Here is a 22,713-nt window from a genome sequence, read left to right as displayed (position 1 = left end):
ATACCGCAAGCCGTAGTTAAAACGGCAATTGCATCCAATAAATACGTTACGCAAGTTCCGATCGATATTTTCTCCCTCTTTCCTATAGAAGTGCAGTATGGAAGCCTTCTGTCTCCGTCAGTGCTCATTGTCATTTTCAATTGAGAATCGTCATTTGAGAGTGAAAGTGATAATCTCCGCTTTCAATTGAAAAGCGTTTGTATCAATTTCAAGCCCTTCAGTTGTCAGAATCACAGCAAGAGCTTTCGACTGGGTGACATGTGACTCTCGAAGTGCTCGAAAATGATACAAAAGCTTTTCAATTGAAAGCGCCGGGTCAAAGCGTCACTATAACCTGATAATTGTCAATTGAAAATGACTTTGTCAGGCTCTGGCGCTCATAGCGTAGAAGATCTCACCGAGAAAACCGGAATCGATTGTGTGATAAGCAACTTTCGGTGGTTGAAGGGAAAATAAACAATGTTATTTTGGTATTTTGATTTTTACTCATGAAAAAACCGAAATTTTTGCTGCAGAAACTTTTAATGTTTGATTTTGGTAGTTTGAGCTTGATTTTGGGTAGTTTTTGCTCGAAGCTGTGAATTTGTCGTTGAGTACTTTTTACCTAATTTGTAGTTCATACCGAGGGGCAAGACAGCTTTCATCTAAGTTACTTTTTTGCTTGGAAGTAACACTAATTTACTTAATATTATTCCGAAGTTCTCAGATGATTCACATCTTTGATTACTTTGGGAACAAGCAAAATATATGAACGGTGGGACCGCGCAATGATGTTAATAAATATTTTTATTGAATTTGGCATTTGTTTTCAAGTGTTCCGAGAAGGGAATCAGCCAAGTATAAATGACAGTTCTACAAGGTATGCTATTCACGTCGATGCATTAGTATTAGGTAGCGTTATGAACTTTTTCCAATTTTGTATGAAATAAATATATAAATAAATATATATATATATATATATATATATATATATATATATATATATATATATATATATATATATATATATATATATATATATATATATATATATATATATATATATATATATATATATATATATATATATATATATATATATATATATATATATATATATATATATATATATATATATATATATATATATATATATATATATATATATATTGTATTAAATAAATAATAAATAAACTTATAAAACATTCTTTCCTGAAAAGTTATAGAATTGATGTTGAAACATACATAAACATGCTAGGATATAGGTAAAATATGCTATTTTTCATCATTTTGTAACCTTTTTGCACTTTTCGTTTTTTTCTTGTACTCTAATAGAGCTTCTTAATAGAGTCGCTTATGTTTCATACAGTAACAAAAGTCATGAGCTATGACAATGACTAAGATTATGCTCCAACTATTAGAAATATAGCATTTTTATATATTTTATTTCGACATATTGTCGCAATCTTTCACACTGAATCTAAATTAATATCAATTTCTAGTGTGTTTCAACTGGAGATACACTTTCCAACCAAAAAAATCAAATATAAAACAACATAAAACGAGAAATTTCGATATTAATAACGATATTTGTTTGTGTGCGTGGATAGACAAAAATGTAGCATACTTCGTAGAACTGTCATCTATACTTGGGGGAATCAGGACAACAGCTACGTTTGCATCGAAACACGGGTTGGCCCTTTGAACTTTTTTTCATTTCAAGTGTAAATAGCAAAAAAATATCAGTTTTTATTATGGACCTATTAAAAAATCTGTACCCGTCTGTACCTTTTGACAAAAATCTGTAATCTGTACAAGCCAAAAACGAAATTATCTGTACCTTTTCAGATAAACCTGTACCTGTGGCAACATCGCTCATGTGTTCGACGTAGGCCTATGAAAAGACGCCACCTTTTTATGACCGAAAAATAACAAGCAACATTATGGAACCACGGTGGGTTCGCAATGGAAATGGAGCCAAAAAAACGTCACATACAACCCAGTGCAGAAGCATAGGCACGTCTAAGGTCTGGTTTGACGTTTCACGTTTTGAATAAGGCAATCCACGGGTGACGTTTCACTGCTTGTACGTTTGTTATTCTTGCTGTTTTACAAGCTGCAAAACCAAAACACGACCAAAACCGAAATCTTTCAATGTCGGCAATAATATCAAAAACGATTTTTTATTGTTGCATTTAGGATTGGCACTCGCGATACTAGAGCTACCGATCGATAACATTTGTGTTTCACGCTTCTGGATCCAGATTGCATCCAAGTTGCGACCGATCGAACATACATAAAGCTGTCATAAGTTGAAAACAGAACGAAATCAGCTGATCGCAACTGTCATAAGGTGGGCTAACTTGGTGGGAACAAGCCAACATATTTTATAAAAGATATATGTACATTAGAGATACTCAGAGAGAGATAAGCGATGAAAAAACCGCTGATTTGGCAACTAGGTTTCACATACCAGAGGTGCCAGATCTCTTCTCAAAGCGCAATGTTGACTAACTTTTTTTTTCGATTCGTAACGCTGATGGTGTCGGTGGAAGTCCTGGGGAATAATAAAGTGCATCACAAAAACCGTGAAGGTGTTAAGTTTTATGTTTATGTTTAATTTTATTTTGTAGTCCATACAAATAGTTTGTGAAACACCAGTTGAAATCACTATGATGAAGCAACTTTGGAGCATTCTCAATTCATCGTTCAGTAATAGAACATGAAAAACGTGTAAAAATGTATTCTTTATTGAACCTTATTGCAATACCTCTCAATGTGTCATCTTTCTTGTTCGTTTGGCTCGGATTTTGACATGTTCGTTTGGCTCACAACACTCTCTTCGCATATCTCTCCCTCTGAGTATCTCTAACGTACATCTGTATCAATGAAATACATAAAGGTACGGAGATGATTTGTATTTCGGGCTTAAAGGGATTATTTTATGTTAACAGTGATGACGTAGAACGTAGAACAATATACGGTAGATTTTTTCACAGGTTTTAAAAGTTTTAGGCTAAAAATGCCTTCCTGTACCATTGATCGATGCGGAATCTTTTTGCCCAGAGTCTATGTTTATAATATAGAGTCGCGCGAAGATGAAACCAAAGGAACCAAATCAGTGTTAAACGAGGGTACCAATCGAGCAATGTAAATAAACAAGGTGATAATGTTAGGAGTGGATGAAAAGTGTTGTAATTGTACCTTGTGAAGAATTTCAAAAAATTATATTCGCTTATGCATTGGGAAAAACAGAACTTTATAGTTCTTAACAACAAACGGCACAAAAACTGTGTTGCCGAAACGATAGATTTTCTCTTTGCGCGACTCTATATACACATAGACTCTGTTTTTGCCTATTTTTTTGCCGTAATACAGACATATGTATTCTTTTTCCGCACCTGTATATACCTCATTGCATTTGTATGCTACAATCGAAAAATTATTCACGTTATATCTTTCTTATTTTTAATGACTATAATGCAAGTCAAGCTGTTTTCATTTCTATTACAAGCTGTAAATGTGGAGCTGACGATTGAAAAATGTACTAACTGGGGAAATAGCTAATTAGAAATTTGCGAAAAATATAGTCCAGCAGGTGGGACTCGAACTCGATCTCTTACTGATGCAGTAAACCCCACTGTGACGTGAGAGATACGAAACAAAAGCCAGCCACCAAACAATACTCTCTACTGAGTAAATGATGACGTGCGATAAAGTGTGCAAGCGATACAAAATAGCTATTTAGCGAGGTCGTCTTATACGTCTTGCGGTGGTGTAATCGGAAACGCATCTGACCGGAGATTAGAAGTTATGGGTTCGAGTCCCATCTGCTGGACTATATTTTTCGTAAATTTCTAATTACCTATTTCCCCAGTTAGTACATTTTTCAATCGTCAGCTCCACATTTACTGCTTGAAATAGAAATAATTCACGTTATAATTACCGGAAAAGTTATGTGAACATTTTCCACTGTCATTTTCACATAGATTTCACGTGATTGTCATTTGAGTTCATCCAGATCATGATGAGATGATTTATCCTGTGAATCTTATTATATTTTAGAATTCAACTACCGGTAAAGTGGAAAGCATTTGACTGACTGATAGCTACTGCGTTTTACACAACGTATAATTTTCAGTTGTGGTTTCTGAAATTCTTAAGATACAGGAAATAGTTTTCAGAGTAAACAAATATTCTATAAATAAAATATTTGATAAATTGCACGGGCATACAAAATCGCCAATTCGAAAATGGATTAGACGACATTTAAACTGACAAATATTAAGACAATCATCAGCGATAATTACTGTTAGCTGCAACTGTTTATGTTCAGGTAGCTCCTGAACCTTTGAACTGAATCTGTGTAAAACCTGTAAGCTTAAGACTCAATGTCGAATTCTTATGGTTTTTCTAAATCTCACCTATTGACAAGCCATCCAGAAAAATTTTATGTTCAGAAACTGAATTAGACAACAGCTTCACCATTTTGATTTCTGTATATTTTCGCACAGAGATTTCACGCGATACTTCATTCTGTTTGACGTTGCCAAGTTCACGTAGATACTACGTGACAAAATTAAGTATGCATGTAATTTTCACGTAGATGTTATGTTTGTCACATAAATCACATCAATAATGTGAAAAATATTTTTAGTGTAGTTGGTGAAAATATTTCATTGCTCGAAGGCGTTTCACGATCCCAGTTCCGGTTTATTTTAAATGATAAATTCATTGAGGAATTTATGTAGGTTTGGAAGGAATCACGAATTTCTTTGGATTTTGTTTTTTAAATCCGATGCCATGTGAATTTATCTTTTAGTAAAGTATCATGTGGATGATAAGCCAAGATGTATATTGCGGTGGGAAACAAGTTAAGGAATAGATATTCAGAGACACGACCGTTAATCAGATTGGCTCTTTATTTTGCAGGTTTTCTCAGAAAAACTCGGAAAAATTGATACCAGATTACCTAGTTTTGGATACTCAATACTATCGAGTTGAGTGAAAAGAACTTCATTTTGGGTTAAAATTACTTATTTTTATAGAAATACGTCAGTAGAAGCTGCTTAGTTTCGGGTGAAATTTACTCATATATTAAAACTACCTAATTTGTATTAACATTGATCTGTATAACAAACTAGTTGTGGGTTAAATTGACGAACTTAATCGTTAAAACAACCAAATTTTCTTGATAATCATGAACTGAAACATTCTAATAAGCGTTGAAACTAGTCATTTATGCATCATGCATCTCTTTTACCTCATAAACTAACAACAATTTTTTTTTTATATTTTGTTATACGATTTATAGGTATGATCATATAACTTAAAAGTAGCCACTGCCTTTCTACTCCGATTTCTTGAGTACTTTGTGATAAGGTCATATGCCACAAATGCTACGTCATTTATGAATGTTCCCAAACGTAAACAAAACTATTGAGAGTTATATTCCTAGTACTTCACAAGCACAAATCATCTCTCACTCGTTTTGTTTACGTTCAGGCATACGACCTTGTCACAAAGTACTCCAGATCTTGCGTATGTGCGCTTTAAGGAAATTTTGGGTAGTTTCTACCTATGCATAGGTTGATCCCGGTAAGCGTGTGTAGTGCTTAGTGTGAAATCAAGTGTTGTTCGATGGTCGATATAAATTTAACAGGAGGACAATAACTGTGGTTCTGTTTAAGTAGAAAACAGGTCACGTCGCTACAGTTGAACCCCTTCATGTTGTATAATGATCGGTTATTTGGAAAGTGCATAGTTGTAACATTTTGTACAAAAATTCTAAGTTATTTCAACTAACAAAAATCTCCTTTCTGTGACCTCTGTGGAGATGCAGAGAATAACACGGTCCCTTCGCTTTTTCAATCTAATTACACGGAAGTGGCCCTTATTGATCCTCCACAACGTTGCTGAGTCACTCAATTTTGTAAGAAAGTCGGTCACATCCGTCCCCATTTAGTTGATTCATTGTGCAATTTTACTGATTCTGATTAATCACGGAGTAGCTAAGCTAAGCTAAGCTTTGTTTATTTTAGAAACATAACTTTTTTAACCGAAAATTAAAAGTGCTCATTGCAATGTTAAAATGAATTTGTTTTTGTGGTAACGAACACTTCACTGAAAAATTGGAGCTGTTATCATACATTTAACTAACTACGATTGATCGAATGTGAAAAACCGTTGGTCTACTACACGTGAAGCCGATCCGTTCCTGCGGTACTAACCAGAGGGTCTGCCTTGGTCTTAACGCTAAGTTTGCGTACGAGGAGGGAGGGGGGGCTTAATGGATTAGTAAAACTGTACCGGTGTGTTGGTGGTGGTTGTATCAGTAGTCGATATAGTGCGAGTGGTAGTAGTAGTAGTAGTAGTAATAATTATAATAATTATAGCAGCATCGCCAACCTACGGTCCCGTTTCTACTGCGGGGGTTCTTCGTAGCCGTATGCACACATACAAAAACACGCACACACAGCAGACGTATCTGTGATTCTGCGTTTCCAGGATTGTCCTCTTGGCCTGGACGCCGTACGCTTCGCTACAACAATAGTGAATACAAAACCCAGTGTTATTATTGTGAAACCGGTGTATGCTGCCGGGCCCCGTAGGTCATAGTTCTGGGGGTGCCTGGGGGTGTTGCTAAATCCGGTCTGGCCAGGCCGTTGTTAAACTACCGTCTGCCAAAATGGTACTCTAGAGCATTCTAGAGTCTGCAACCGCTATCGGAGGGGGGAGAGTGAGAGAACAACATTCCTTGAATCCTGCTTCTGAGTAATTTTCTTCTTCTGCTAGATGCCGGAGAACGTTTCGAAGGACGATAGGAATGGATGAAGCTAGCACTTACTCTCATCGGTCGGCCGGTAGTGCCGTGGTCCACTGGTTGACATCGGAAGCTGTACTCGCCCCACCAACCGCCCATCAAACACTGGGGGCACACAAACGGTCACAAAAGTGAAGGGAAAAATCGCGAGTGCACCGATACAAACCATTATAAAAAGAAAAGAGAAAAATAAATGCAAAAAAGGGTTTTAATATTGACAGGTTCAAAGTTCCAGGTTGGCGGCAGCGCACTGCTCTCTGTGCAGGACGGACATCTTCGAGTTCAACGGTCAGAACCAGGAACAAATACCGAGAGAGAAAATAAAATAAAAAACAAATGGAAGGCCGTCTGTTGATCCTCAAGAACTAAGAACGTCACCGACTGCAGTCATCAGCAACAGTCGCACAGCAAACGAATCTGGCCGAAAAGTGAAAGGAAGGTCGCGGTCCGCAACCCGTGCTCTTGGAGGCCAAAGGAAGGGTGTATTGATCTCTCGCGCTCTCGGTCGGGACACGTTGCGGATTTGCCCGGAAGCAGTGAAAGGATGCGATTGTGCGGGGCTCTGAACGGGTTCAAGATCGGAATCAAACTATACTACAGCAGTAATGAGCAGCCAATTAGCTTACACCAAGAGTAACTATAATAAACTGGAGTTGCAACAAAACAGCAAATCAGCAGCATGCAGCAAAATTCATTCGGATGCACAAACGCGCGGGCGGGGCGGGTTTTTAGTATTTGGTTTGTTTTTGTTTGGGTGCACGTGAACAAAAATAAAAAAAAAACAACGAGATTCTGGTTTCGTAACTGCTTGCTGCGGGTGTTTTTGTTTTCTTTTCGGTTTTCGTACCAGTTTTGGGTGAAAAGTCACCGTCTTCGGTCAAACGAACAAGTTGAGGTCTTTGTCAGTTATCATAAGTGGAAATACGAGAGGAAAATTAAGTTTACAATTAATTAGAAATTAGGGTTCTATCCTGTATGGAACGTAGCCAACTTACCTCGTAAAACAACCAGGCACTGAACACGACTTGTATGAAGTTGTATGCTATGAGGGTGTGTCTGAGCTGGAATGGTTTGCGGTTTTCCATGAGCCTTGGGCCTAGGACCTGGAGGAGAGAATGAGAAAGTTAAGTATAATTAAAATTTTTCGATAAAAAACTAACTAGTTTATTCGTCACAGATGATTAATTTTTCAGAAGTATCAGATTGCTGAAACGTCAAAGCTATAAAGATTAGAGATGCAAGCCGATATTTGATAGTAAATCAACTCAAGAACAGAAATGAAACAAATGTTTTAATATTTCCTGCTTGTATTCAGAAACTTATAGACTGTTCAGAATGTGTAGATGCAGTCAGCAGAAAGTTCCAGGGCTTAGTCTGTAGTCTCACTAGAAGGCCGGTCAGAAGTATGTTTTCTACATGTTTTCTACAGCGACAACACCATAAATAGAGAAATTGCGAATCAGGTTTTCCAATAGAATCAAGTCCAGAGTTTAGTCCCAGTTTTAGTGTTGATTCTAATCCAGAGTCTACCCCATTTCGAAGCATAGAACCTAGTCCGAGTCTAACCCAGAGTTCAACGCGAAATTCAGATTAAAGTTTAATATAGAATCAAGCCTGAAAGGCTTTCCCGTATTCAGTCTAGAGTACTGTGATATTTTTTTTATCTATAAATAGTTACCGCAAACTGGGTTGACTTCGATCGGTTCACCCCTTTTTTGGACTTGTGAGCTTTTCATGCTAAGAATTGAGTCTTTTTACGCTAAAATATTCCTCAAAAGTAAATTTAAGTCTCATAAAGCTAAATAGCATATTTCTTACTTTCTTTTCAACGACAACCCACGACGTCTATGCAGCGTTAGACTACAAAGCAACCCGTGAATTATCTTCCCACCTGTCAGTCAACGGTTTTCTTTGTTTGTGTTTTGTGTAGTTTATCGGGAGCGAATCAGGAATCATTTTATACACTCTTATTGTGCTGCAAATGCGTCGAAATTTTGAGAAAAAGGTAGTTGCACGGACGTATACACAGTACACACTTGAAACTGTGGCGAAAGCTATCGCTGATGTGAGAAGAAAACAGATTCCGCTTCACGAGGCAACTTGGTTTTACAGTATAACATACAGAACCTTACAGAGAATGGGGTTATCCTCTAGTTTCAGCATCAATCTTGTAGCTTGTCAACGGCTCTCTGAATTTCAATAATATCAAGTCCAAATTCATCGGCAACATTCCAGGAAAAGACTGGCTGCATTTCTTTTTGAAACGTCCCTCAGATCTCGAAATATCAAACGTTCCAGAGTCACAAAACCGTCACTATATATTTTGACAACCTAGCCTGCCCAGCTGGTCTCGAGGTACGATGCTGGCCTAACAAGCCATTCGTCGTAGGTTCGAGTCTTGACTCGGGAGAGGCTGTTAGTGTTAGTAGGATCGTAGCGCTAGCCCCGCAATTGTCCTGTACACTTAACGGTTGGCTGCGAAGTCTTTGATACTAGAAACGATTTTCGACTCCTAGATATTGAAAACATTTTTGTTCAGGATGGTTTGACGGTGTCGTCTTCGACGATAGGTTCTTCTCTGTTGTTGTCCAACGCTACCCATCTCTGTCAGCCTTTAAATGTCGCTTACTTTCGACTCTCAAAAGTGTTTGAAAGTCACACTGGAGGAGGAAAGATTTGAAGGAACCAGTGAGCGAAATATTCCAAAATGACGCCGGTTGATAGATGTTGAACCCGGTGCAAGTGTTAGCGAGAAACAAGTACAAAACCATGGCAAACCGAATCGTGGCAACTTAAAAGGAAACACCCCGGAATCGATAAACCATCAGCCAGTAAGAAGATTACAAGAAAGGACATCGGTGGATAACCAAAGTCCATCGAAGTCCGCATTCGACTTTTGCATATCAGCGATATAAATATAGAAATTTATGAATTACTTTGTAGAGAATTGTCTAACGTATGATTTTCCACGGAGGAGGACAATCTTTTTAACCGTGTACCTTTGACCCCCCTTAACCTGGTGAACGATAGTTTAAGAGCTTATTAGAACCGTAGACATTGGCCAACCACTTTCCTCCTAAACTGTCCACGTGGACTATGTAGGACCAATAAGGGGCCATTCACATTCCACGTGGACAAGGTCTAGGCCAGCGGTTCTCAACCTGGGGTACGCGTACCCCTGGGGGTACTCTAAAGCCTTCAGGGGGTACGCGAAAGAAAATTCAGTAATGGCGGACTAAGCCATTTTTCTTTATAATACTTCATGTGTTTTTCAAGCTTGCTCTTGAAACATGACTGTAGTAGCAATCAAACAAACCATAGTTCAATTTGAAACCTGACTAGACTGCCATAACATAATCTATCTCTACTCTCTCTCACTCTACGAAAACATTCCAAGCCAGGGGGTACAATCGGTATAGAAAATATCGCTGAGGGGTACGCGGACAAAAAAAGGTTGAGAACCGCTGGTCTAGGCGATTGTGAATATCATTATCCATCCATGGACAACCGTCCATATATGTTCTGAAAATTTGAAATAATGATGGCTCTTAGATTGCTTCTCATATTTATCAACTTATTTAAGACAGGACTATTTGATGAAAACTTCAAATTTCACTTTAAATTCATCAACTAATTATATGATCAAAGTCCACCTTCGAACAATAATTAATGTTAAAACATTTGAATAATGTAAAGTTGATTTTTGCTCGTTGGGCTCTGCTATAGCCCAACTAAATCGAAGCCAAACAACATTTCTGACAACGTTGATCATCGTTTGAGGGGTTTTTGGATTAATTTTCAACACAGAAAGTAGAATTTGTTTAAATTAAAAAAAATAAAACTGAGTATACATGTATACAAACATTATTTTAATCAACTGTTTGAGAAAGACAATGAAGAAAATTTAGAAAAAGTAGGAGAGAAATTAGTACAAGCGTATCATTCTTGAAGAAAGATTTTAAGCTTTTCCGGTTTGTCAATCAACTAAACCGATTTTATAAAACTTTCCTGCGTTCCTAGTGGTAGCTCTAACAACAAGAAACAATCGGTGTGATCTTTGATCGATTTGCAATTTTGACAGCTCAGCCCAACGACTGAAAGGTTTTCACTAGATGGGCTATGGTTTAGTGCAACGAGCGAAATTCGACTGTACCATGATTCTAGTAACAAACATGATAAATATTCGATAACCATTGAAACCAAGTTTGCCATGAGGTAGTGCTCAAGACACGACCGCATGTTTGTCATTCAAATTTCAGTTCAATAAATTTGTAGGTAAAACAATATAACTTTTAGACAAAAAAGAACCCCTGAATAGTTTCTCAAAAGATTACAATTTTCAGAAGCACATTCTTCTCCCAGACACCAGTTTCCTGCAAATCCTAAAAGCAAATCATCACTGTAATTATGAGTAAAATATCCGCTCTTCATTTTTAAGTAAATTTTGATTTACATTTTGAGTCCTTTTGAGTTATATTGTTTTGCGTGTACTTCAGTAGAGCGTCGGCGAATAAAAAGACTATGTGTTATTATTTGGCATCGGATGCAATATCCATTTTTTTTCAATTTTCGCGATCTATGACCGATATATCGAGTAAGAAAATTCGTCGTGAAAATGCGGTGGTGCGAAAATTCTCTAACCACACAGCGCTGGAGGAAGATTGTCGGCATTAGCACCGTTTGGGTAGTGAAAATTGAGATTATTTAGACTCGAATTACATAGACTTAGTGGTGTTGAAACAGAAGCTATGTCAAATAAAATTATCAACAATTTTCGACAAAAATCGTTGCAATCCTCAATTGTTACGATAAGCTCTCTTTATAGCCAATAAGTTAGCAATTAAGTTAGTTGTAAGTTTACTTCCCCTTTTTTGACAAGTAGGTTTAAAACCCTACGAATGATAGGTCCTAATTGCGAAAGCAAACAAATCCCAACAAATAAAACTACAAATTTCCAACAGTGTTGAGAAGTCACCATTTGTGATTGGACACACATACTCATTATTTACTAACTAGTTGGCCCGTAGTGGCTAGGCACTTTCAAATTCATTTTGAACTATCAAAAGTTGGTATTTGATATAAAATGAAATTTTTTTCTGAAATATCGAGTTAAAGTTCAAGATGTAACTATGACACTATCGAAAAATTCGATGCAGATGGCCGGCGCTGGTTTAAAACTTAATTAATTATCTAAACTGCGATAAATTCTTCGTTCAGTAGATCGTGGATCTGCATCTCGCTTCTTTTACGGATCCACTGCACAGCTGTTTTCTCCAATATTTAAAGACTTTTTTCTCCATTATTTGATTATTTTCGAAAAATTGTTTTCTAACGATTTAATTTCTTTTTAAATTTCATAGCTTGAATAATAGTTCATTTTCTCAATTGTTTGATGTTACATATGTTATATTCAAACTAAACTTACAAAATAACTAAAAATGAATGTGATTGAAAAAAAAAAACCAATTTACAAAAACCATTGCTCATGGAAAAATACTGGATTGCTCAAAAAAATATTCACACATGCAAAAGTTTGTCTCTGTAATTTGTTATAAACAATAGCAAAGCTTGGAATAACGAAGTACTGTCCTCTTTTAATCATTGATGGGTAGTTCAAATTCCTCTCTAATACTCCGATATAACTTCACACATGATAAATGACGCGCATGAAACATCTGTCATCTGCGTTCCATCACAGAAACCTTTTATAGTGTTGCGTAACAACATAACAATCCTCATCCCATCACCACCACCTTTGTCTACTTCTTTGTTTTCGTCTTCTTCTACATAAGCAAACAAATATTATTTGATGAAAAATTAAAAAAAGGTGGCTTACTGTAGCGCATTTGCAGGATAGTAGATGAACCTATGTTTAATTTTTAAAAGTTTGAAAATCATATGTCGTTATATCAAAATATCTTAAATCAAAACTGTTGATCAGATTTTACATAATGTTCAAAAATAATGGCCAATAGCTTAACCCGATCCCGGCGGAGAGGAATCAGTTTTTTCCTCAAAAAATGAACTTCTTAGTACTCATCAACTAGAAACATAATTAACACAAACTGTATTGCAAATTAAAGATCAATAATAATTCCATCGTGAAAATTTTCAAGTATAATTGTTGAACTTGAATCAAAGTTTGAATGTCACCTGTCGGGAATGGGTTTATCTTATGCTCTAAGTTTTTTTGAAACAGCTAAAATTTTCACGTATCAGCAAAATAATTATCCCTTTCTCCGTACATCTTGAACGTCGTAGTATACTTAAAGAATTAATTTGGGGTACAATATGTGCAGCATGTCTTGTGTAGGTTAAATGTCGTTTCTATTTCTAAAAATATCGAAAAAAATTATATTGCTTTATCTTTGAGTACAACTTCTTGAGAACATTTTTGTAAATTTTGTTAGAGCTTTGGGTAATAGGGAGAAAGTTGGATAGATTTCAAGTGCGGCTTTTCACGCGCCATAAGCTAAACTTGAAACTCGATATGATGTTTTGCATAAAATGGCTTTGGCGAGTTGCAGCCGGTTTTCTTCAATTTTTTATTAATGTTCGTTATTAACGTCTTCGGTTGTAATTGATACAACTTTTTGCTATCGAATAACTGTACTATTGAAAAATTACAAATTCAATGCATATGAAAATTGCTACACACTTTAAATAAACCAAACTGCTTATTTTCTCGAGCAAAAAGGTTTATAATCGCCATTATTCTCTTGACTTTTTCATAGCCTATCCTCAATGAACTACAACAGGTACTGCCTTATTCCATCACTTGACAACCTAATTGTTATGGTAATGCCATGACATTACAAAACGTATTGGATATGTAACTATAAAATAACGTTCATAATCAACCGACAGTGGTTTGGCTAACTTTAGATTTCATTTACATGCTTGATATCTTTGGTACTTACTTTCTTACATCTTAAAATTGCCTTCCGCCCTTTATTACGTTTTTGGCGGTTTTTGTCGATGCACCTGCATCAAAACCTATAGCCATGTGCTAATTTAACACGTGTGCCAAATATTAGTTAAGACGCAGTTAGCTTTGATTTCCTTACGACTGGCTTCATACCAGGCGAGAGGAGGTGAGTGGAGGACTAAAAGCAAAGGTAACCTGTAGTCAGAACAGGAGTGTTTGCGTTGCTACCCACAAAAAAATATCAAACTTTAGTGTACCTCAGCTTCAGAGTTTGCTTGGGAAAAGGCAATTCGAGTAACTTTCGTTTGTCGTGCGCGTGACTGCAAGACAAGCAAACTATATATATTCCGATATTAATCATAAATACTTAAAGTACTAATAAGCCCCTTTATTTAAAAAAAGGTTATTTAGACGATGAATATTTCTGGTGGGTCAGTTCCAGTGGATCCCGGACTTGGTGTAATGAGACAAAGACCAGTGCGAAGTGAACTGTCCAGTAAGATTCCGCCATGAATGGGAATACAAGAAAAGGGCAGACAGTCGAAGAAAAGTGTGACGATAGCGATGAGACGGATTATATCACCAGCGTTGAAGAAGTAAGCGTAGTCGAGAAGAATATTACGGCGGAGGATTGGTTTCACCGTGCAGAGAGGTGAAACGCCGAAGAAGTTTCGTTGCCAAGTCGACATGGGAGCTTCCTATAATGTCGTCGATCGGAAGAATCTGGAAGAACTGATGTAAGAAATAAAGATCGATGGTTCGAAGATGTTTCAGGTGATCGATCTGGAGCAGGGCGTGCTCATGATGCCACTGCTGGGGTATAAACCCGGTTTGGCGTTGAAGATTGTAAAGTGATGAAGACGTTAAAAGCGGAGAAGATAGTGAAGAGATATGAAGAAGTGTATCATGGAGATGGCAAAAATGGCCGGGAAAGTGAACATTGAGTTAGAGCAAGGCGTACCAAAACAACAAGGAGTATTTCGATGACAGTGCGAGATCAGCTGAACAGCGAGCTGGACGATTTAGAATCGAGAGGCACGAATCCAAATGATATGACTCGTAAGTATTTCCGACTCTGGACATTCGGAATGGGTTCTGGCATGCCAAACTTACGGACTAAACTGCGGAACTAGAAACAACGATTCTATGCGAAGCCAGTAGTTACGCGGTCGGCGCGGTACTAGTGCAGAAAGGACAGCCCATTATGTTCGTTTAGAGGACGTTAATAACGACGGAACATTAAACGTGCTGATCGAGAAAGAAACACTTGTGAAACTCTTCTCTTGCAAGCGTTTCGATCAATACATCTTTGGACAGAAACATGTGACGGTGCAGTTCTACCATCAGCCACTGCAAACCATATTTAAGAAGCCTATCGGAAGTCCCGGAGCGGATGATCCAGATCTGCAAGGACAGTATGTAAAAAAAACTGACTAGATTGTGGCAGATACTCTATCACGGAATATCGACGACAGTAAGCCAGCAACGACCGAAGATTACGACCAGTTGTGGAGGTCTATCGAGGAAGTAAACGAACTGGAAGGCATCAACATGGTGGATCTGGTGGAAGAAGTCAACGTGATAGAGTGCGTGAAGTCTTTTTATGCGCTCAGAGCGAAATTGGTGATACAAGATGGTGTGATTCTAAGAGGAAATTGAGAACCGCCAGGATGTTCTTTTGCACTACAGTTATCAAGAAGCGAACAGAGAAAGTTTGAAGATACCAGAACTTCTGGAGTTCACTTCATTTTGCCTTCGTGGCATGGAGCCACTTTTGATCGTGTGGATCATAGGCTACTATGTACCAAATGCTACAAACTTAGAGTTGCTGCTGGGTTGGTTGAATGGTTTACACCTTATCGAAGCACTAGAGGATTGTAACAGGCTTCAAGCGCTTATCGATTTGTTCAATGACTGGTGGTATCGCAACTCCATGTTGATAAGCGTTCCAAAGTGTACCGTGATCAGCTTCCAGCGCAAAAAACAGCCCTTGTTATGTAATTATTCCATTGATGGAACAACTCTACGTCGAATCGAAGTTGTCACAGACCTAGGAATCTTATTAGACACTCAAATGACTAGGTATAAAAACTCAAACACTCAAAAAACTCTATTTTGTCGTGTCCAACGTACAGATAGGACATCACAACATTCAGCAATTGTTTTGAAGTAGAATACTTCTCTCAGGAAGTTCGGCTACATAGGGATGTAAAATGAAAATCTAAAACCGAAAAAAGTTAAAAATATGTCCAATTTCAAATGCTAATCAATCGGTTAGTATTCGATGGATTTCCTTCGTTCTTGCAGCAGTAGATTGGAAAATCTTCTAAGATTCATCCCAAATGAAGATGATTGTAATTTTATTATTCAAACTATTGTACTATTGAAAATAGTCAAGCCTTGTCAAAACGCAAAATTCGACCTCTGATTGGTCGTTACATGATTGCTTCTCAAGCACGGTCGACAGAATCATATACCTTGCAATTGAAAATATGCTGTTTGGCCTAAATAAGAGCCTGTTTCAGCCGAAGCCGCTTATAATAGTTCTAGACAGCGACAACAGCAGTCATTCCGTAGCAGTAGCAGTGCAGTGGATACCAGCGATAGCGGATAGCGGCGGAGCAATGGATGGCGCACTAGTTGATGCAGGGACAGCGGATACCAAAGGCAGCGTATAACGGCCACAACTGTGGCATGGCTACGATTAGCGTAGCAGTTGCAGCGGGTATATCTGACCATGAAGCATTTATGCAATAATTGAATGAAAATTGCAATTGCAGCAATCGACCTTTTTCAAGGCTACTAAATGTTTTTGGAAAAGCATAATGAATGGTTATTAATAAACCGCAACTGAGGTTTTATGCTGCTGCAAATACACAGCAGTGTGATGTTTATTACGATTTGTTGATACTGTGCTTAACAAGCGGTATATACGAAATCAATCCGATTTCAAAATGACTGACACGCAAACAGCCGGGTTATCTTCCTTGTAAAAGTATTCTACTTCAACCTTGCGGTCGTCGCTTTGCACACAACCCTCATGTGATTTTTTCTTTTAAATCTTTCCAAAACTTTTTTTTTATTTGTAGTGGAACTAGACTACTGCGTCAAATAATTAGAACTATTGTAGTAGTTCCACAACTTTACTGAAGGAAGCAATCTGGTATAATGAAAATGAGAAAATTTTTTTACCCAACTGTTAGGTGGATTAATCGAAAACCGAAAACGTCAAAAGTAAGGCCTTGTTCTATGAAATAATTTTGCTGAAGACATTGAGTACATAAAATCAATTTTTCACAGTCAAATCTAATGCGATCACGATTTTTTGAATTTTTTACCACTTTGCACTGTGGGATTTTCAAATAAATCTTTTCCCCAATTGTTAATGTCTTGAAATGTGTAGAAACATTGTGGAAATTATTTTATAAAATGGTGGTTGAGAAACGAGCTTTACAACATTTTTTTTTCGTCGTTTTTATATCACTTTTTGTACTTTACGACCTTCAAAAGGGCATTACTCAAAAATGTACCGTACGATGATTTTAAAATTTCACCAGAGATTCTGGACGTCATAACGATTCGGTTGGTGTACTTAGATTTTTTAATGCTGTTTTTTTATAATAACGGTCTGTGGGAGCACCCTGGACTCTTATCGAAAAGTCGCTGAAGCATAGGTTTTTGATATTGAAGAAGCTTTCGACAATACATCCTATGTTTCAATCAGTTCGCCCGTCCTGAATAGAAACGCTCATACAAATTTTGTTCCAAAAATAGGACACTGGCTCTGGATTAAGGAAAGTACTCCAATGAGCGAACCATCTTTCAAGCAGAAGTGTATGCTATACTACCCGGACGAACACATAAGATTCGCATAGATTCCCTAGGATTTCTCACATTGGAATCGTGAATCGTCCTTGATAAGGAATCCTGAAAAGGAATCCTCAAGACTGGGGTTAGAATTCTTGAATGAGAATCGTGTAATGAGAATCCGTCGGATTCCCTAGGATTCCTCACATAGAAATCGTTAAGCATCCTTGATGAGGAATTCTGAAAATGGAATCCTCAGGAATGCCCTGTCTATGGTGCTAGGATTCTTGAAGGGGAATCGTGTTAGGAGAATTCTTAGGATACGAAACCTTTCACTTCAACCGTTATGTGCTCGACGGGGTTCTTGGGTACCCCAAATTGAAGTACTTGTAACTTTTGCAATTTTCACTCGATACTTGATACTTGATTAGCTACTTGTAGCACCAAGGTTTAGTAACTTATCTACTTTCAAATCAGAAATCAGAACATAATCTTGCAATTGATGGTTTAAAGTTCTTGAAATTACAGTAAAGTCTTTTTTTACACGGTTTTTTTCTACACGGTTTTATTTTACACGGTTCTTTTTCACAACGATTTTCCAAATAACGTGATTTTTTACGTGGTTTTCTCAAATAACGCGGTTTTTACACGGTTTTTTTGCACGATTTTTCGTTACTGTTACAGTAAGTAACAGTAACGGTAACAGACTATAGTATGCTGTTTTTACACAGTTTTATTTTTACACGGTTTTATTTTACACGGTTCATTTTTACGACTTTTTTCCAAATAACGCGTTTTTTTACACGGTTTGGTTTTGTACGGTACGTAGAATCGTGTAAAAAAGAACTTCACTGTACTTCCACAGGCCATTTGCTAGCTTTTGAGTGTTAAGGTAATATGGCTTTCACATGGTCCTTTCGGAATAGATTCCAGAGGGGCTTTTATTGCCGATAGAAACCACTAAATAAAATAAGGTTGAATACCATCCAAGATGAGTATTTTCAGGACCGGGATGATGCGCCGAAAACGACCTCAGACGCCATTTTGATTTCCTTAATGGTGACTTCCGGTGTCTGAAAAATAACAAAATCTGGCCGAATACCTCCCAAAATGAGTATTTCCGGATGCGTAATAATGCCCAGAGACCGGAAGTCAACTCAAGACGCCATTTTGAATTCAATATAGTGACTTCCGGTTTCTGGAAAAAGGCCTAAAATGGCCGATTATCACCCGATATGGGTATATCCGGAATCGGGATGATACCCAGAGACCGGAAAACGACCCACACGCCATTTTGAATTCCAAAATGTCGTCTGGAATCTATTTTCTTCTCTGGGCATTATTTCGATTCCGGAAATAATCATATTGGGATGCATTCGGCCAGATATTTATATTTCCCAGAGTCTGAAAGTCACCTTTTCAGAATTCAAAATGGCGTCTGAGGGCGTTTTCCGATCTAGGGGCATCATCCCGGTTCCGAACATACCAATATTGGATGGTATTTGACCTTGTTCTATTTAATTGTTATTATGGTCACTAGAAGCGTCAGTGGAATCTATTCCGGAAGAACCAAAATATCCAAAACCATACAAATGGTCTGTTGAAGTAATTTTATGTATCTTGAACCAATAATTGTTAGATTTTGTCCAATTATTCATGAAATTCCTCAGTTTTCGGAACATCGGATTCCCGGGAATGAGAGAGTTATTGGGCACCACTGACGCTAATTTGAAAGTACAGGGTGACAAAAAAGTCCAATCACACAGGAAAATCTCAATATTTCAAAGAATAAGAAGAAAATCTGAATCTGGCTTTCATAGCTTTATTCAGTAACTCATAAAGATACTTCACATACGATATCTCGGAATTACACCACCTTTCTCTGATCGAACCAGCTTCAGACGTCTCGGAAAGTCGTCGCAAGTGGCGCGCACGTGCTCCATCGGCATCTCGTCCCAGATTTTCGTGATAACTCGCTTGAAATGCTCCAAATTTGTTATTTTATAGTCATTCAGCTTCGACATCATGTATCCCCACACGAAATAATCCAGTGGATTCAGATCCGGAGACGACGGAGGCCATTCATTCTTCGAAATGAAATCGGTCAAGTTTTCCTCACACCACGCCTGAACAACCTTTGCGGTGTGGGATGGGGCGCCATCTTGCTGGAAGCAGTAGTAATCGTCTTCAAACAATAGTTCAGCTTGAGGCAGAACATTTTTATTCAAAACCGTGTCCAGGTAGTACGCTGCGTTGATTTTGACCCCTTTATCGATAAAAATAAGAGGCAGTTTACCTCTCTTGCAAATGGCTCCCCAAACCATCACTGACGTCTTAGTTTGGAACCGGGAAACGTTCAGCTTGTCCGCAGGAGCTTGCAAACTCGATCATTTTGGCGATTGACTGTTTGCTCCAAAACGAACAGCTTCTCGTCCGAAAAAATAATCTCGTCATCTGCGCGCCAACCAAGCAACTCCCGCGACCGTTGGTACCTCTTGTCCTTTGTAGCTTTGGTAACCCCATGAATCACCTGTTTTTTGTACGGTGTAAGTTTTAAATCTTTGCGCAGAAGCAGGCGGATTGATTCTCGGTTCATTTTAAGGTTCCTGGCCAGCTTCCGTGCAGATTGGGCGGGATTCCGGCGAATCCGGTCTCGTATAACCTTTTCAGCCTTGGAGTTCTCACAGACCTTGGTCGTCCAGACCGTGCCTTGTCCTCGGTGCCTCCGGTCTCTAGGTACCGATTTATGGTCTGGAACACGAACTTCCGGTTGATTCCGAGCGGTTTTAGGTGTTTGAATATGTGTCCGGGTTTGTACACTTTCACATATTCAGCCAAAAAAACTGCTCTTAACTCTGCCAAAGAAGTTTGTTCGCATTCTAATAGGTTGAAACAATTTCGGCTTGATGCTAGAACGACGCAAGGTCCAGGTACAATCGCAGTGTTCAGTTTACTTTGGTGATACTTATACATATTTGATTTCTGGTCTTTATGAATCATATCATTTGAGGTTCAAATCAGAGGAAGCCAAAAAAAGGGGAATCTGTTTGGCTGAAATACAATAAATTTTACATTGAGCGTCTTAGTAGAATAGAATTAGATATTGAGAATATGCAATGTTTCCATTCAATTCTACTAGTACTACAAAAAATCGGATACCGCTGGTACATATTGTCCGCAGTTACATATTGTCGTTATTACTTATAACCATCATTAGTGCCTATGTGGACTGCTGAAAAAGAATCTTTTTGAGAGAGCAATTTTCATTTGTTAACCATCAGTTACACGATTGTTTAGTCGATTGTTCAGGTATTGTATACTTCTAAAGTAGAATTACCAAGTTACAGGATTTAGGAAGTAGAACACTCTGAGAAAGAAATAACTTACTTTCTCAGAAACGCAATTTGATCAAAAAACGGGAGCAAATTTACCGTCTCTCGTGATGAGTATAATATTCTTTATGATGTCGGTTAGATTTTTCTATTTCATCTGGAAAAGAGATAGACACATTACGACACGTTTTCCTCAGTCTTATGCTGTACACTCAGTTTTTTTACGCTGGGAATACGTACCTCGTAAAAAACCACGTTAAATACGCGGAAATCAAAGGAACAGATTCTGTCCGTATCGCAGAAACGATTCCTCTCACGATTCGTTTGGATTTTTGAGGATTTTTGAAAAGGTTTCCCGTATGCGATTCGAACAGATTCTGTACGTATCGCAGAAACGATTCCTCTCACGATTCCGTCACCGAGTTATACGAATCCTGGGAATTCTTATTCAGGATTCTCAGCGTGTTAGTTAGGGTAGTTAGGGTAGTTAGGGTAGTTAGGGGCATTGCGCACTATAATTACACAACAGAGCTCACTGCAGCGTTTTTACTGTGTGTCTTTGAAATATATCAAACGAAGAGAGCATCTAGGTAGGAAATAAACTCCGTCACAAGCGGTTCTCTTCAGAGTGATTCATCACTCTTGTTTCGCTCAGCTGTGGTGTAAGCAGTGAGCGTATTAATTCTATGCGAGCGGCAGAAACACAGTACAGAAGCAGAATGAAGAAGTTTGGTGCAAAAAATTGCTTTGTGTTGGGTTAGCGTAAGAAGCAGCACAAGTAGCTGTTTCCACATATTGAGGAGAATAACAAGCCTGTTGCTGCGTATTACTTCGGACGATATCTTTTATCAGGTATGGAATTCCAATCCCCAGAAGGTCGTTTGTCTCTGTTATTATGTGACACCAATTTGGGACACAGCAGAGCAGTTCCACCAAAAATGTCCCAGTTTTAATATTTTTTTTTAAATTGTCTGAAACTTTGCATAGACATTTCTACAGGCAAAAGATGCCATTTTGTGCTATTTATTTAATTTTTTGGAACAAGACTCATTTCTGCGAGGCTTTTGAAAATGCTATTTTGGGAAGATATTGATGATTACAAATATTTTTAGGGCCAAAACTGTTTGTTTGATCGGTATGACGTCTTCGGTAAAGTTGTAGATAATAATTAATAATGTCATTCCGAAAAAATATACACTCCAAAAAAATTAAGTTTCTTGTGAAAAAAAATTGAAAGTTTTGGCTGTAAAAATGTTTATAATCATCAATATAGTATTAAAATAGTATTTTTCAATAGCTTCTCAAAAATGAGTCGTGTTTCTAAAAATTAAACAAATAGCACAAAATGGCATCTCTTGCCAATAGAAACATCAATGCAAAGTTTCAGCCAAATCAAAAATGATCGATTAAATTGGTTGCCCGTGTTTTTATGGAATTGCTCGGCAGTACTACAAACCAATCCTGCTCCGAGGTTAGCATGTTTATGCATATTTAGGGAGCTTCGTTGCCGCAAGGTTACTGAGTCGTGGGTTCGAATCTTAGTAGAATTAAGCCATTCGGTGTAAACAAACTTAAGCATAGGTTTATTCTCAGACTCCTGACTAACCCTTCCTTTACGTTGAAATCTACACAATCTCGACAAATACTTTTTGAAAACTACAAAACCTCCGCAAATGTTTCTTGACAAAAAAATTCCCTTCTTGCAATGAAGCTGGTAAGAGGGTCATTCAGTTGAAACCTCTCCAGGGAAATTGTAATTGACGATTATATTGGCCGAAGGAAGCGAAGCCCGGGGTAGTATATAAACGTTTAATGGAAGGGCATACACACAAGCACGAATTATA

At 37.8% G+C, this 22,713-nt stretch overlaps 1 protein-coding gene across 3 annotated transcripts in view; it reads right to left on the bottom strand.

Moving 5' to 3' along the window:
• LOC129719069 (elongation of very long chain fatty acids protein AAEL008004) overlaps positions 1 to 22,713 on the bottom strand; it is a 199,438-nt gene that overhangs the window by 35,125 nt on the left and 141,600 nt on the right. For 2 of the 3 annotated variants that reach the window (XM_055670435.1, XM_055670436.1), the window contains one exon: positions 7,798 to 7,905. In XM_055670435.1, the coding sequence (XP_055526410.1) occupies positions 7,798 to 7,905 (108 nt within the window). Of the gene's footprint in view, positions 1 to 6,826; positions 6,908 to 7,797; positions 7,906 to 22,713 lie in introns of all 3 variants that reach the window. The other variant, XM_055670437.1, reaches the window with a different exon arrangement.

This window comes from Wyeomyia smithii, chromosome 1 (assembly GCF_029784165.1).
Source record: "Wyeomyia smithii strain HCP4-BCI-WySm-NY-G18 chromosome 1, ASM2978416v1, whole genome shotgun sequence".
Taxonomy (NCBI): Eukaryota; Metazoa; Arthropoda; class Insecta; order Diptera; family Culicidae; genus Wyeomyia; species Wyeomyia smithii.
This window is presented reverse-complemented; position numbering and strand designations above follow the sequence as displayed.